Below are 15,893 nucleotides of genomic sequence, written 5' to 3' on the forward strand. Positions count from 1 at the left end.
GAATGAGAGGTCTCCACAGAGTCCTTTGACTCCCTGCCCCTCCCCCAGCTTACCTTTGATCACCAGGGAGTCCCACTTCACCTCGGAGTCCTTGGGACCCACAGAGCCTGCCCCCACGGGGAAAACAGACAATCAGGTGAGTGTTCCATCTTTGGAAGGGATGGAAACACCATGTATACTTGTGCGTGCACACACAGATGCACACATGAAATCGAGGGCTGCTTCCCATGGACTCCTCATCCCACCCTGATCTTGCCGGCCCAACCCTGGCCCACATTCCCTGTTCCTGCTAGTCACCAGGCTCGGACATTAGAATCCCAAAGGGTCCTAACAGAGACACTGCCTGCAGCTCAAGCTCTCAGGGTAGCAGATGGCTTACTTGTCCCATATGGGACAAAGCAGAGGCAGGATGGGAGCTTCCTATTGGTGAAGTTGCTGGGAGGTCTCAGGCCTGACACCAGTCCAGACATGATTTGCCAGGACCTGCCAGGACACCCAAGCTCGGCCACAGTGGTACACTGTGGACTTTCATTTTGCATGTACAGTAGGCTCTCTCTGTAACCACTTCTTTGGCTTTTAAAAATGTTTGGTTTTCCTTTTCACAGCCCTTTCTTTACCACAGAAGCCAGAGGATTTTCACAAGAAGCAGCACACTTACCTGGGGTCCCTGGGGACCAGGAGAGCCTTGGGACCTGAGAAACAGGGGAGAGACAATCAGAAGGCCAAGGACTGGCTGGGACAGTAACCCTAGTATCAAGGGCCTGTGAAGTATGAGGAACTCATTCTAATGGCCTTGGGGGTCTTTCTAGGACCAGAGGGGTCGGTGCTGACCCTATAACATGTCCTCCTTTAGGGGAGCCCGAGCTTGGCAGGGTCAGAGACCTTTGCTTCTCCTAAGATCCTGAGGGCAGATCTGAGGTAAAGAGAAGGGTGCAGCTGGCCATCAAGCACTTGCTGCATTGTGTGTGTAAATGGGTCCCAGTCAGCAGGGCAATCATCTGGTTTCTGGTCCTGGTATAATCTGTCCAGTTGCTTAGACACCACTTAACGTGCCACTGAACAGAAACAGAAATGTGTTCCAAGCCCCACTAATAAGTAAGAATCGTAGCCCAGAGTCTTGACACTCAGAACTCCCCTTTGGAAGAAAACTTTGTGGTCATCCTGTACAAATCTGGGGCTGTCAAGCAGCACTATTGGAGAGCCCAGGACCTGTTCCCTCTTGAAGTGGACCCTCCCTGCAAGCTTGGGGTGGTCTTTCTGGCATACCTCTGGGACCCACAGAACCTGGGACACCCGGAAGGCCCCGAGGGCCTTGTTCTCCTGCAATCCCTGAGGAGAGAGATAGAAGAAATATGTTGAGAAAGCCCCACCTACCAGTTGGCAGTCAGGTTTGGAAGCGAGATTTTCCACTTGGCCAATGAACTGGGGATCATTTGGTACCTCTGTGAGGCCACAACCTTCATTTCCCCGCCCAGAGAGGTCTCGCACATAGCTAGCACTCAACAAATACTGGCTCATTCTAAGGGGCCGTGTGGGTCTTTGCCAGGATCCAGCAGTGACTTACTTGAGCGACCCTTTTATTTTTTAAGAGAATGTGGCTCCGAAAGCTTCCCTTCAGTGTTTTTTGGCACCAAACAACTCCTGGTGCCCTTCTCAGTTTCCCCATAAAGTCAATCTCATGGTTAAGGAGCTGAATTCCAAACCTCCCCAACCCTCTGAAGTGTTAGGCTACTGACTCAGTCCTTCTGCCTTTGGCCCTGCTGAGTCTCAGCCCGCAGAGGCCAGGGAGCTTCACCTTCACCCACACCTGGCTGTGTTCCTGGCTCTGCTGCTCTCTGTTCTCTACCTTGACCCGGCTTTGCTCTTCACCCTCTCTGGAAAGGCCACATCCCTGAGACTTCTTTCTCTGGTTAAGTCCCCAGATCACAGATCACAGCCTGTTTCTTAGCCTGGCCATATTCCATCATTAGTGATGTCTCTACAGGGTTTAGTACAGAGCTTCTCCACCGTCCACCTCTGCATGTGCTCAGTCCAGGCTGCCCCAAAGCATGCAGAAGGAAGGAAGGATGCAGCTGGTCCTCTAGGTAAGGCGTCCACCTCTTACCTCTGTCCCCTTTCTCTCCAGACCCAGGAGGCCCAGGTTCACCACGAGGTGTCCCATGGGGCCTTCTAGTCCTCTCTGGCCTATGGGTCCTTCCATGCCAGGATCTCCTAAAGATGGAAATGGCCAGCCTCACAGTTAGAATCCCATGTCAGGGCCCACACATAGCCTCTCCGCAGCTGAGTGATGGCCAGAGCCTCTTCTAGGCCTCTGTTGTTTGTCTTGCCCTGTAGCCTTGCTCAATCCAGGACCAGAGTGACCCAATGAATACATAAAATCCCCCTGCCTTGGTCCCGAATCTGCAAGCGACTCTCAGTACACCAGGAGTAGAAGCCTGTGGGCTTTGCCCTGAGGCCCCACGTGGCTTGCTGCCTGAGGCCACCCCTTCTGCCTCTTTAGCGTCAGCTTCCTTATCTACCCAGTTTTCTTTGAACTTGCTGTTGGAGCCTTGTCTGTGGCTGCCCCCTCTGCTCAGAATGTGTCCTTAGGTCTTATGCCGGCCACAGCCTCTCCCTCTTCAAATTCCCTATTTAACTTCCCACTTTCTCTTTTGTGGTCGTTGTTGTCTTCTAAAACAAGATCTCCTTAATACTTAAAAAAAGGGCGAAGAGGAAACAAACGACTAGAAAAGTGGCTCTTACCAATGCTGCCCTTTTGTCCCTTTGGTCCTTCTGGGCCTGGGTGACCTAGGGGCCCAGAAATACCTGTGGATATAAGAAGACCCAGTGTGTATTTCCTCCAGAGTTGGCAGCTACGACTGAGCATACCCAACCCAACATGAAAGGTGTGTGTAATTACTGCAGGTTACTCACCTGGCACCCCAGGGAGGCCTCGGTCTCCTGTAGGGATGAAAGAAAAGGAGACATCAGATGGAGAAACGTCGCCTGGTCCCCTAAGGAGCCACTAGAAGGTTCATTTGGGCCTTCCAGGGAGCAAATGCATCCAGTTACGTTCAAATTGTTGCTAAAACCACAAATACATTTTCTATCATTAGGCTCCGTGATTGTTTGGGACATAATTAGAGTGGAAACATGATGTTTTCCTGAGTTCTGCTGCACGCGGAAGTCCTGTATGTTACCTGGCTCATCAGGCTGGGGCTTCAGACCACCAGCTCCCGTCCTAAACAGGATCAGGACGGCTGTAGAATTGTAAATCTTGGAAGTGTGCTGGTGTAAATCCAGGGTAGTGTGCTGAGGCTGGAAGTGTGTGGGAACCATGAAGGAGCCACACACGGGAGAAGGGCAGGCAAATGGAGGAACCCACTTCTTGCCTGGGGTCTCTTATATATTCGAGTGAGTTAGAACGGAGCCAAGGATGGGAGATGGGCCTGTCTTAGGGAAGGTACCCCTGGGTGCAGGATCCCTTGGGGTGATGAAGACGGAAGGCTCCTGGGCCCATCCACATCCACTTAATCGGAGGCTCTGGGAGGGGCCCAGGGTTCTTTACATAGTTCCTTCCCACTCTAGAGTTGACAAGACGCTCGTGATATGATTCAGGGAAAGCTGGCTTTGAGTCCATCTAGGGGCAAAAGGACAGGCAGCCTCCTCCTCAGGCAAGTGCCGACTACAGCTTATTAAAAGGCCTTTCTCAGCCTGAGGGTTTTCCTGCTTGCTTTAACCCCCTCCTCCTCAGGGCTTAAGGTAAATCGTCTTTGGAATACTTACCTTTAGGACCTTGACTTCCCATGTCACCTACAACCAGAAAGACAGATACTGTGAGATGGTATGTTAACCAAGAGCTGCTTTCTCACCCGTGTTTCAAGGTCATTTGGCAACATGGGAACCACGTATCACAGTGAGAAGACGGGGCCCTGTTAGGGCAGTCGGGGCAGACCACCAGGCTTCTCCTGGACAGTGCCTAGGCTCCCAACCCTGCTGTGATGTCTGACTGGAAAGTTAACTTCCAGCTTCCTGACAGACAGGTGGTATCTGCACTCTCTTGTTTGGACAAAGAGAAAAAGATTCCAGTCCCAGGGACTCATGCCTCCCCTGCAGATATGAGAACAAGGGAAAGTTTGGGTCACCCCACCCCAATACCTTTTGGACCAGGGTTTCCTCTGAGATTTCCTACAAAAAAGAACAGACCTGAGTCAGTCACAAATACACACACACCACCACCACCACCACCACCACCAACCACCACCACCACCACCACCACCATCCAAACGAAAGTGGGGATCCCAGCCCAGCTCCATCTTGTCCCTTAGGGTGATGGAGGGTAGGATGGGAGGAGAAGAGAGGCTGAGGAGTGTCCCCAGAGCAACAGTAAGGCCACCCAGGCCCCGAGTTCTGGGCTGGCTGGCCTTGTTTCTGGCCTGCTCTCACCATTTTCCTGTTCTTTCATCAGCTTGTCCCTCACGAAGAGCCAGATCACCTCCTGGCTGCGGCCATCCAGCTCAGCTTTGCCTAATCCAGGTCCCAGGCCCGGAGCCTCACTCAGAAGGCGGTCCTTGCTACTTCTCTCCATCTTGTCTTCAGAATATTGCACCCTGATCTTCTCCAGCTCGTCCACCCGGGCTTTGAGCTTCCTCACCTCCTCCGCTGTGATGGACACATGAGGACCGTCCGTGAGGACTGGGTCTGCCTCTTGCCCTGGGGCCCTGGGCTGGGGAAGGGGCTTCTGCACACTCCTGGGCACATATTTCAGGAATACTCATGCAGAGATAATCCTGTGGCCAATAGGAGCTAACATCCTCCGTAGCTTCCGGAAGCCTGGCTCTGTCACTACCCAAGCTGAGTACAAGGCTGGCTCTCCTTCCTCTGGAAGGTGGAAGAGAGGAGAAAAACAGGGTAAAAATGTAGATGCTCAGGAAAGATAAAGGTTGAAAGGACCCTGAGGCAGTGAGGCCCTAAGGGCCATCAGTGCAGGAGCCTAGGGAAGAGCCAGGACCTTAGACTCCCAGTGTCCTGCTTAGTGACCTTGAGACTTGGACCAGATGCCTCCAGGGGCTGTTTCCTCTCTGTAGGAAAACAGCCTTTGCCTGGCTAGCAATCTCCAGCTCCTGACCCTAACACTCAGGACTGCTTTTGGTTTCCTGACTCTAAGAAGGGGGGAGGAGGGCTGGGCACTTCGTTCAGGCTCTGTGGCCTTGGCACCTACCCAGAGCAATGAGGCCGAAGAGCAGACCCCAGCAACAGCAGCCAGGTGAGCAGCAGGCCCAGCAGCCACTTCCACCAGCTGCAGCAGGAGCCGCAGGGGCACCAGGCAGGGCAGCCCCCCATGTTCCTCCACCACCGGCGCCGCCACCGCCACCACCACCACCATGGACGGCTCCTCCGCCGCCGCCTTTGCCTCCACCACCGCCACCCCGGTCATAGCTGTGGTTTTCTGTGGAAAAAATAGGGAGGTTGAGTTGAATTCAGGAGGCTCTTGTCTGTCTCCCTTCAAAATTGGTTGACGTCAGGTCGGGTCGGTTTCCGGAGGGTTTGAGTTTGTGTGATGGCTTTTTCATGAGCATAGAGATAAGACTGAAAGGAAGTCTGAAAACCCCGGGATTTGGCTGTGTGTACTCTTGACAAGAGTTTTTATAAAATGAGGTCAAACTGCTTCGTAAAACAGTTAATGAGATTCTTAAGGAGTGGAGGACGCAGACCCCAGCGCGGGCTTTAAAACATCTTCATTGTTAGGAGTGTCGCATGCACACAGAGTGACACCTACCTCTAATTAGGCCTAAACCCCATCTCTGGCCACTAAGCCTCACTTGACACAGCTCACCTTTGGTGGTTCCCACTTAGTCCCATAAACTTAAAATTATATTTTAAAGGTAAGGGCTGGCAGTTGTCTTAGGAGGTGGGAACTTTATGCACTTCTCTCACAAGGCGAGGGAGGAGGGGAGGGAAAGGGCGGAGGGCTGGAGCAATCACGGGATGATCATCCTGGGCCTGTCGTGTTGTGTCTGCCCTGGTGGGAGACTCTGGGCCTCAGGGACTGTGGCGGCTGGCCATTAGGAGCATCATCTTTGTGACCCCAGCCTGTCACTTCCATTTTCCATCTTTCTCCCTTTTGAGCCTGTAGGAGGCCAGATCTGGGTAGCTCATGTGTGCACAGGCTCTGGCAAGGGCAACCTCTGTCCGCTAACTATGGCCAACCTCACGGATCTTTCACAGCAGGGCCCCCCAATCTTACTCACCTACTGAGGTGACCTTGCTCTTTGTGGACACAGCATTTAGGTCTCCTAAAAGTACAAACACAAGTTGGGAGTTGGACTCGAGGACTGGAAAAGCACACAAGCACACATACATGTACTCCCACACACATGCAACCACATGCGTGGACCCACACACATGTGGACCCCCACACAGGGCACCCCCACACATGCACCCACCACACATGAACCCACATGGTGTACCCCCACATGCACCCACACATGTGCTCACCCACACACATGTGCACCCATACACACAGGAACACGCATATACACACACCCATTTCCACATAAAAGCTGCAACCTCCCACCCAGCAAGTCCGAGGAGGGCTGGATCCTATGTTCCTAACACATTCTTGGGGACTGCCGTGGACTCTGAGCGTTGTGGTCCCAGAAGACAGAGAAATGAGGTGTGGCTTTGATTTTGCTAGGTGGGCAGGGTCGGATTTCTCTTACCATTTATATCTGCCTTTAGGCAGGTGTCAGCCACATATGCAGCCTGCTTTTCTTTTTTCAGGGTGTCTTCTGAAAAGAAGCTGTGCACAGAATCCATGATAATCTGGTCTGTCTCCCTTCGTCCCCCCCCCCACACCTCCGTTTGTCTCTCCACTCTCCCTGCCTGCTCAGTCCCCTCCATCCTGGGAAGACCAAGGTTAGCCTGATAGGAAGCTAGTCTGGTGTTCCTGGGCTAATCTCCTTCTCTGGGGCCTGTGGCTAGACTCCCACTGTCCACAGACTCCCTGTGGGAGCTCCCGTGTTTTCCTAGCTTATATGCATTCGAGGCAGATCCAGGCAGGTATTTTTCCATCAAAATGGAATCCTGGTGGCTTGTTGTTGACTGACTCAGCTCCAACACCTTGTGAGGACCCTTGGCCCTTCTGAAGCCCACGAAACCCGAGCTCTGACTTACTTGAAGAGATGCTGGCAGGGGAGGCAGTGAAGACCTTCCCACTGTCCTTGGTCATGATCAAGAGCTCCATCTCCTTCTTGGCAGGTACGTTGGTCTTTCTCCAGAATTAGGAACTTGCAGTCTTTATGCAGGAGGTCATCACTCTGGACACTGGTGGTGCAGGCTGTAGAGGAAAGCCATGGGTGAGGAGGAAGGGAAGGGTACCAAAGAAAGGAGAGGGAAGAGGAAGGAAAGAGGGTTCCCCAGTGTGTTGGGGGGGGCTCCTCTTTTAGACAGTAGTGCTGTGAAGTACCTTGGGGACCAGCTAGGTCTGGCCATCACGAGGTTGTGCCAATGATGACCGTATTGGAGACTGGATCTATGGGGCTACCTCTCTATCTGAAGACACAGGGTCTTCATTGATCTTGCCAGGTCTCTTTCATCAGCCAGGCCCTTCCTTAACTACCATAATAGATTGGTTTTACCATCCTGGGGAGGCTTTTTCTGACCACCCCCCTAAAGCTCTAGCCCTCTCATACACAGGCCCCGGGTCCACCACATCGCTTGCTTGCTTAGGAGTTATGTCATTTTCTGTCATTGTCTGGTGCACTTTGTCTCTGTAATTGTCACCCGCTGCTCCACTGGCTCTGTCTTGCTCTTACCAAGACACTACATGACTCTGCCCTCTCTTGTCCACTTGCTACTCTTGTCACCCGGAGAACCAAACTGCCCGTCTGATACTAAATGGGTGCTTGGTAACGTTTTGTTTTAAATGAATGAATTGCTGATCCGAAGGAGACACAGCAGACCTAAGCACTGGAGGAAAATAGCTCATTGCATGGGGTGAACCCACATCCATAGAGTCTATAGGAAGCAGCTTCAGAGGGGCTCCCAGCCTCTCAGAGATCCCAGGTAACAGAAAGCCAAGAGTTTCTGGATAAGTCTGGTGGCTGGAATATAACAGCAGGCAGGTGTAAGGGGGGTGGAACTTCCCGCTCCAGGGAGGAAGATGAAGCCAGCTCATCCCTGTAGAAACATCCCTGAGACCTTTGAGAGGAGCTGGGTTTGTGGATCTCAGAACACCCACGCACGGGTTGAGATCTTTCCCAGGACACCGTGTGTGGTAATGGCACCTCTCCCATGTACCAGCCGGGGCCCTAGATGTTGGTAATAGCACTCACTAGCAGAGGTGGACACACCGGTGCTGGTGACAGTGGGGGGCTGCGGTACGTTTTTTCTTCACACCATATGCTGCAAAAGAGAAAGCACCAATGAGCTGGGCTAATGTGGGACAGTGGTGTGGGAAGCGGTCTGATCAGCTGAGAGAAAGCACGTGGAATCATGGAATCAATTCTCTCAGCCGGGGTGTGGTGGGGTGGCTTAATTTGCTGTGTCTTTTCCTAGTTCATAAGCCCACCTCCTTCAGGAAGTCCTCTTTGGCCTCGCTCTTCACTTAATCCCTGCTGTTTTACAGGATTGTTATAGCTTCCCGTGGGTTGGGCATCCTACTCCAGCTAAGGGGTAGGCTGGGTGAACGCAGGAGCCCTTCCCCTGCTCTAACCCCCAGGTCTGCACAAGTGCAACGGCCTGGGAGGAACAACATAAAAACAACCACGGAGCTTTATCTGAAGTGGCAGTGGCCGCAAAAGATTGACTAATGAGCTGGAGAGACCACCTGACCAGCTGGGCTGAGAGACACATGGGAACGAGATGTCTCAGGGTGGATGTGCTGACTTTACAGGCTCCCCTGTATAGTTAACTCACAGCAGAGACAGTAGGCGGGGGGGGGCGGGCCTGATTTACTGGTGGGCAAGCCTTTTGGCCTTTTAACTCTTGTGAAAAGGTGTGTCATGAGTTGTAGCGTCTAAGGGGTGCCCATTCCCAGTCCCTGAGCTCCAAACGTGGGCTACCAACCTGTGGAAGTGGTGGTTGTGCCTTGGGCTAGGACAGAAGAGCTGGGGGCCAGATTGTTCTGCATGCCAAACACTGCGAGAGAAACCCAGAACGGGTGAGAGTCGTGAGTGGGAGGATGCCCCTAGGGATGCCGCAAGCATCCTGAAGATGCCAGATCATTTCCTGGAAAACTGCTTTTACCAGGGGCATCTTCCACCAGAATAAACTTTATCTATGATTGTTTCAGAGTAAAGGCCACGCGACTAAATAGCAGTACGTCACATAGGGCTGACAAACACTATCACCTCCCCTGAATATCCTGTCCCTGTTGCCCTCTAGGGCAGTAGGTACGCTGTGTGGAGACGGGATGCAGACACACTGAGCCGAGAAGCATGAACACAGCACGTTTCTCCCTTTCTTTTGAACTCTTTCCTCTGACTCTAACACATACTCCCTGGTCTCCCCTCCCTTTGAGGCAGTGTATCTTCTTCAAGCCATATGCTGCAGGAGAGAAAGCGCAATGAGCTGGGCCAGTATGCGACGATGGCTTCCACGGCTTGAGAGCCCTGTGATCAGCTGTACACAGGAAATCAACTCTCTCCAGCAGTGGGGGTTGGAGGGCTGTGCCTTTTCCTAGTTCCTTGGCCCACTTCCTTCAGGAAGTCCTCTTTGACTTCGCTCTTCACTTAATCCCTGCTGTTTTACAGGATACTTATTGCTTCCTGTGGGTTGGGTGCTCTACTCTGACTAAGGGGTTGGCAGGTGGAATGCAGGAGCCCAGCATCTCCACACCCTTTCCCCTGCTCTAACCCCCAGGTCTGCGCAGGCACAGTGGCCTGGATGGCACAACATAAAATAACCACTGAGCTCTGTTTGAAGTGGTTTATTTGAAGATCCCCTTTTGAGACAGCACACCTCTATGCAACCCTAGAACTCACTACTCAGATCAGTATGGTCTTGAACCCAGAGAACTACCCATCTCTGCCTCTGGAGTTCTGGGGTTAAAGGTGTGCACTTGCTAAATCCTTGCCCCAATTTTGACTCCTAGGCTTGATTGTTGCCTTAACTATCAACTTGACATAGCATAGAATCATCTGGGAAGGCTCTCAGTGAGAGATTGTCTACCTTGAGCTGGCCTGCTGACATGTCTGTGGGGGATTGATCTTGATTGCCTTACTGGTGTGGCTCCCAAAGCCTATGTGAAAAGTTCAGTTCCAGGTGATCTCATGCCCTCTTCTGCCCCCTGCAGGTGCTTCACACTCATGATGAACAAGCATCCGTGCAAACAGAAAGCTCACTCACGCAATAGAAAAATATATAAATAATTTCCAAAATAGTATAAGAGGAGGTGACGAGGTGGCGGCAGGCACTGACCTGAGGAGCAGCTGCTGAGTCCGGGGAGCAGTGTGGGGGAGCATGACGCCATGTTATTCGGCACTCCAAAGACTACAGAGGGGAAAGAGAAGGCAGTTGACAGCAAGGCCTAGGCAAGGCAAAATACGCCAGAACAAATGCTGGGAGCTGGCTCCATTGTTCTGTTACATTTTTGGTTTTGGAAAAAAACCCTTACTATTCAATTCTTTCTCTTTGCTGCAGAGAACCAGACATCAGCTTGTGGCACCCTAGGTCCTCACCAAAGGCGATCTGGGATAGCTAGACCCGAGTAGACAAGTGGTCCTGTAAGGGTTCTCTTCTTAGTGGCTCCATTTTTATCTCTAAAAATTACTTGAATTATTCTAGAGTTCCACAATCAATTCATACTCATTGATATGTGGTGTCCTTATCTATTTTTAGTTCTTCTGATACTAAGTCTTATATGTTCACTCTATAAAAAAAATATACCTTATGGGTTAAATTGAAATGAACAATGTTCCAGTGGGAAATGCTTTGGACATTTGGGCATAAAAAAACAAAAACAAAAACAAACCTTCCCAGGAGGCCCTGGGGATGGCGCCCACCGAGGGAGCTCTTCAATGACAGAGTGGAGCTGAGGCGGTCCCCATTGGTCCCCATTGGTCCCCATTCGTCCCCATTCTGGGAGAGAGAAGCCAGGTGCAGCCCCACCTACCCGATCCTGTTGAGTAGGCATTGGTGTTGAGGAGGGAGGAGCTCTGGGCTGTCATGTTGTTGTGATAGGTCCCCATGGAGGACCCTGCGGGCAAGGTGGATGACCACATGTGGGAGGGGAGGTTGGTGTCCAGTACTGTCGCATCATAGGTTCCTGATACTGGAAAGAGAAACACACATATATCTTACCATGAGAGAGATGGGCACTCCTGCTGGGGGAGCCTGGTTTCTTGGCTCCCTGGAGCTTCCCTGAACTTAGTATTGAAGGTCCTACATCCCAGGAACTCCTCAGCTCGGGATAGCCTAAGGCACTTAGTCATTTCATTTTTTGACAGAAGTCATTGATTTCTTCGATCACAAAATTCTTGCTAGTTCTTGGTGAAATATGAAAATAATTTACTTTAGTGTCCACTAATTGTATCTCCTAAGTATTTTCTTTCTATATCTTTCAGGCCTCTCCCCACCAATGAGGACAACCCTTTACATGCTCTGCCATTTTAAAGATGCCCAGGGGTAGTTCAGTCAGGAGCTGCTTCTAGTCGCCCTAGCAGATGCGGGGTATGCATCTGATGAAGGAATGTTCAGGTGTAGTAACTCCTTGGACACAGCAGCCTCTTGGCTAGACCTTCACTAAGTCATCTCGGCGAGTCTACCAGACCCAAGGCATTTCTGTCCCTGACAGGGCTTTTCATGCCTCTTCCAATCTGACGTCATGTCTGCCCATTACTCTGTGAGAGGGGCGCTGGACAACAGCTGCTAGCATGCTTGAGGCTTGGCTTTACAGGGAAGTCACAAGAGGAAGGTCATGGTATCAAGACTTTCCAGAAACAGCAGGAGATCTTCATTCACAGATATGGTCTCTTTCCTCGTCTCTGCCCACGTCCCTGCTAACTTCTCTTTCCCGTCACTTGAAGAAGTATTTCCCTCATGGAAGATACACGACACGCTCCACAAGGCTGCTGAGTACCCTCATTCTATGTGACCCTAGTCTCTTGGTTTCCTGTCCAATTCCCCCAGAGACCCTCCCCCACCAGGGCATTGGCTATGCCTCCCTTGTCCATTTTTTTTCCCCTCAGGGCTCAACACAGAGCAGCATAGGAGAAATACTTCATTCCTGATGGTGAAAGCACTTCAACTTTGCCCTCGCTCTTCTTGTGGACAACACATCCAGAGCTCTCACTGGGGAAACTCAGGGATTTAGCTGGGTACCACATCCTCAGAAGACAGCTGAGCAGGCAGATTAGAACACCCCGCTCAGACATTCACAGTGTGGAAGAGTAGACACTCGGTGCTTTCCCAACTCTGGTAAAGCTGAAAAGGCACATCTTTCACATTGTCCCCAACTCCCCGTGATGGCCTGGGATGTCCACTTACCTGAGTGGGAACTCGCGGTCACCATTTTGGTCTCTACAGTGCCTTTCTTGGGGATGGGGAGAGTATTGGAGGTGTTCCTGGTGGGACTTGCGCTTGCAGATCGGCTCCCCTTAAGCAAACGCTTGACTTCATCCAGCTCTGTCCCTGCGAAGAACCCCAGACTTTCCCATCAGGGCCCTGGGCCCTTTCCTAAGTCCAAAGTTCAGGGAAGGAATGCTGATGGCAGTCTGATACCAGAGAAGTTGGTATCTTGCCCCGTAAGTGGGGACATTTTCCATTAGCGCTGTAGTTTTTGAATTTTGGCAATTTGTAGCTCCTATGAACCTGCCAGTTTGCAGCTGGAACAGCCTCATACATAAAGGGCTTCACACACAGAACTTAGAGTCCTTGGAGGTATCTCCTCACCAGACTCATTAGGGTGACTGCCCCTGGAAGACACTGTCATCTGGGATAGAGCAGTCAGAGTGCTAGGCTCTTTAAGAAACTAGCATGACAATCGGCTTTCCCTGAATATGTTGTCTTGGGCGACCTGGTATGCCTGCCAGTGTTGAAAGGGATTCGGGGGAGCGCACGTTATCCCCTAACTCCTCAGCTCTGCGGTTCCTCTGTTTCTCATTTACTCTGAGACTTTCCTAGGTGCTGTCATTGAAGTAGGACAGTGACCACTTACATCTGGTGGAAGGTGACGCACTTGCAGTCGAACTCGAATTTCGCTCTCTGTACAAGGGGAGAGAAGAGAAGGAGAGGCTGTGGATGAAGGAGTCTGCATCACTGTCCTGCACCCCAAGTTCTGAGAAGAGTGTGACTCATTGAGCTACTCTGTGTGGCTACAGAAGGGATGTCCTCTCTGCCTCAGCACTTGCCAGCTGACTCCTAGGTACCTGAGACTCCACAAACCCCAGGCTGAGCAAGGAGGCCCCGCTTGTCACCACCCACCTTACTGTTGCCAGCATCTTTCTGCCTCTGAGAGCCCCCGAGATGGGGACAAGAGAACTCGAAAACCTCTGATGTTCACTTCGTCATCTAACAGGAAGTCAGTAAGATAGCACCATAGAGCTAGCTTCAGCTAGGAAGTGGGCGACTTTTTAATTCTTGTCCTAAAGCTGCGGGTGGTTGGTACAGCTCCTGATGACACACGGTGGGAGCCTAGCCTGGTCATGAAAAATACGCCGCCAAGCCTGAGGAGGACTCTGCCTTCAGAACAGCCTGACACAAGGCTCCCACAGTTGCGCAGGGCTCTGCTAGGGTGGCTTTTCTAGAGTCTTTCTCTCCTCTGTCTTTTCTAGATGACAAGTTTAAAATACTGTCCCTTGCAATAATTTGACAAAGAAGGGCTTTTGCTTGTCTTGATTTACTAAGGAAATCAGAGCATATCTGGGAGACCAGCTGTGAAGATAGGTGTGGCATCCGTATCCCTTAGATTGCCACTGTGTTTGGTTCCTGCCCATGGAGCTTTGTAGGGTCATTCTCAGATGCTCACTCCTATGCTTCACGGAGTTGTCTGAGACTCTGCAGTGCTCCAGGCTCCTCAAGCTGAGGCTCTTCTTATTTACGCTTCTGTGCTCCAATTCCTGGCTACAGGTTGACAAGTACTATTTGCTCAGAGTGAATTGAACTGGATTCAGTGATGGTACTCACCTCGCGTTTGGCTTCGTCCTCTGGTTGCAGAAGATGCTGAGGAAGAGAGAAAAGTAACCTCAGGCACAGATAAGACTTGGTATGCTGAATATTTTTTAACTCGGGGATATTTTCACAGTGTCTAAATCCAGATTTTATATATATATATATATATATATTTATTTTATATTCATATATATATATATATATTTACTGTATGGAAGATGTTAAATAAATGATGCCCAGAGGCCGAAGGGCAAATAATGTTCTTGCAACACCTTTATGCAATTTATTTGAGCAAATGTTGAGCTAGCTGATGCTTAGAGCATTGTGTCAGAGACGTGTGTGTGTGCGTGTGTGTGTGTATGTGTGTGTGTGTGTGTGTGTGTGTGTGTGATGCATTCGGACAAGTGGAAACGCTGTCAAATGGACCAAAAGACTGCTAAATCTTTAAGTTTATTAAAGCCTGCCTTGGCTTTCCCAACATAAGCAAATATAGAAAATTATAATCATTATGTAACCACTGGTCCTAACCTCGGTTCATTTGTACACTGAGATTCTAAGAATACATGCCAAAGACTTAAGGTCAAGAGAAACACTTAAGGTCAAGTGAACACACAGCTCAGTGTGGCACAGGTGTACGACGTGGCCCTTGGGAGGAAGCTACGAGAGACGTCCAGCATTTGAATGTTGATTGGTGCTCCTCCTTGGTGGCAGGTCTCTGTGAAGACCGTGGAAAGCAGAATCCCTACAGCTGCTTGCTTGGCCTTGGGGCTCATGTGAGAGGACTTACCGAGTTCCTTCCGTGGGTACTCAGGGGAGGAGTTGCCGCTGGAGCTACCTGGAGAGCAGATGGGACACTTAGTACAAAAGGCTGCTTACCTCAGTAAGGCTTCCTACGGGGCAGGGGTGCCAGCTACTATGTCCCATAGCTGGAGGTGTTTCGGGAGGCAATGGGTTGTTCTCAAAGCAGAATTCACCCAAGCAGGGCCTTCCTCTGCTTTCCTGTTCCGACTGTTGGCATCACTTTGCACCCAGTCTGCATTTGGAACCCCAGAGGCACAGCTGTTTCCAGGTTCTTATATTCACATCGGTGGCAAAGCCTGCCAACTCTGTCTCTTTTACCTCACACCTCCCAGCTCCTGTTCACTGCTAGAAGCTACTCGTAGCCCAGATTTTTCTCTCCTCAACTATTGAAGATTTCCTTTTAAACTGTCACCTGTCCATGGCTTTCTGGGCCTCAAATATGATCACCCGTTTGACTCAAAAACCTCTGTGTGTTCTTATGCGGAGACTAAAATCTAAGCCTAGTACAGAATCTGGGCCTCCCAATCCCTCTTCAGCCCTGGACCAGTCCTTGTCTTGTCCTTCCATCTATGAGTGTAATCACGATGCCAAGGTTAAGCACCACCTTCATGGAGTCATCCTTGATTTCCTCAGTGGAAAGTAGGAACCTCCTACTCAGTATTACTGCTTCTTCCTGTCACCTTAGGTCGTCTATAGACTATTGATATGAGAGGGTCTTCTATCTATTGGTTAATTAATAAAAAAAAAAAAACTGCTTGGCCTGATAGGTCAGAACATAGGTAGGCAGGGAAGACAGACAGAATGCTGGGAGGAAGAAGGCAGTGAGACAGTCCGCCATGGAGAGAGACGCCAGGTCAGACATGCTTAATCTTTCCCGGTAAAGCTACCACCTTGTGGTGCTACACAGATTATTAGAAATGGTTAATCAAGATGTGAGAGCTAGCCAATAAGGGGCTAGAGCTAATGGGCCAAGCAGTGTTTAAATGAATACAATTTGTGTG

The 15,893-nt window shown here is 50.7% G+C and overlaps 1 protein-coding gene across 1 annotated transcript in view; it reads right to left on the reverse strand.

Moving 5' to 3' along the window:
* Col17a1 (collagen type XVII alpha 1 chain) overlaps positions 1–15,893 on the reverse strand; it is a 39,218-nt gene that overhangs the window by 17,712 nt on the left and 5,613 nt on the right. The window contains 26 exon segments of the mRNA XM_038317972.1: positions 61–107; positions 651–692; positions 1,263–1,329; positions 2,105–2,153; positions 2,156–2,211; positions 2,743–2,805; positions 2,914–2,940; positions 3,766–3,792; positions 4,138–4,167; positions 4,426–4,641; positions 5,201–5,228; positions 5,230–5,312; positions 5,315–5,428; positions 6,231–6,275; positions 6,702–6,781; positions 7,152–7,246; positions 7,248–7,318; positions 8,316–8,371; positions 9,036–9,120; positions 10,402–10,473; positions 11,096–11,254; positions 12,469–12,612; positions 13,139–13,159; positions 13,162–13,185; positions 14,107–14,142; positions 14,879–14,926. Of these exon segments, the coding sequence (XP_038173900.1) occupies positions 61–107; positions 651–692; positions 1,263–1,329; positions 2,105–2,153; positions 2,156–2,211; positions 2,743–2,805; positions 2,914–2,940; positions 3,766–3,792; positions 4,138–4,167; positions 4,426–4,641; positions 5,201–5,228; positions 5,230–5,312; positions 5,315–5,428; positions 6,231–6,275; positions 6,702–6,781; positions 7,152–7,246; positions 7,248–7,318; positions 8,316–8,371; positions 9,036–9,120; positions 10,402–10,473; positions 11,096–11,254; positions 12,469–12,612; positions 13,139–13,159; positions 13,162–13,185; positions 14,107–14,142; positions 14,879–14,926 (1,785 nt within the window).

The sequence above is a fragment of the Arvicola amphibius genome, chromosome 1, assembly GCF_903992535.2.
Source record: "Arvicola amphibius chromosome 1, mArvAmp1.2, whole genome shotgun sequence".
Taxonomy (NCBI): Eukaryota; Metazoa; Chordata; class Mammalia; order Rodentia; family Cricetidae; genus Arvicola; species Arvicola amphibius.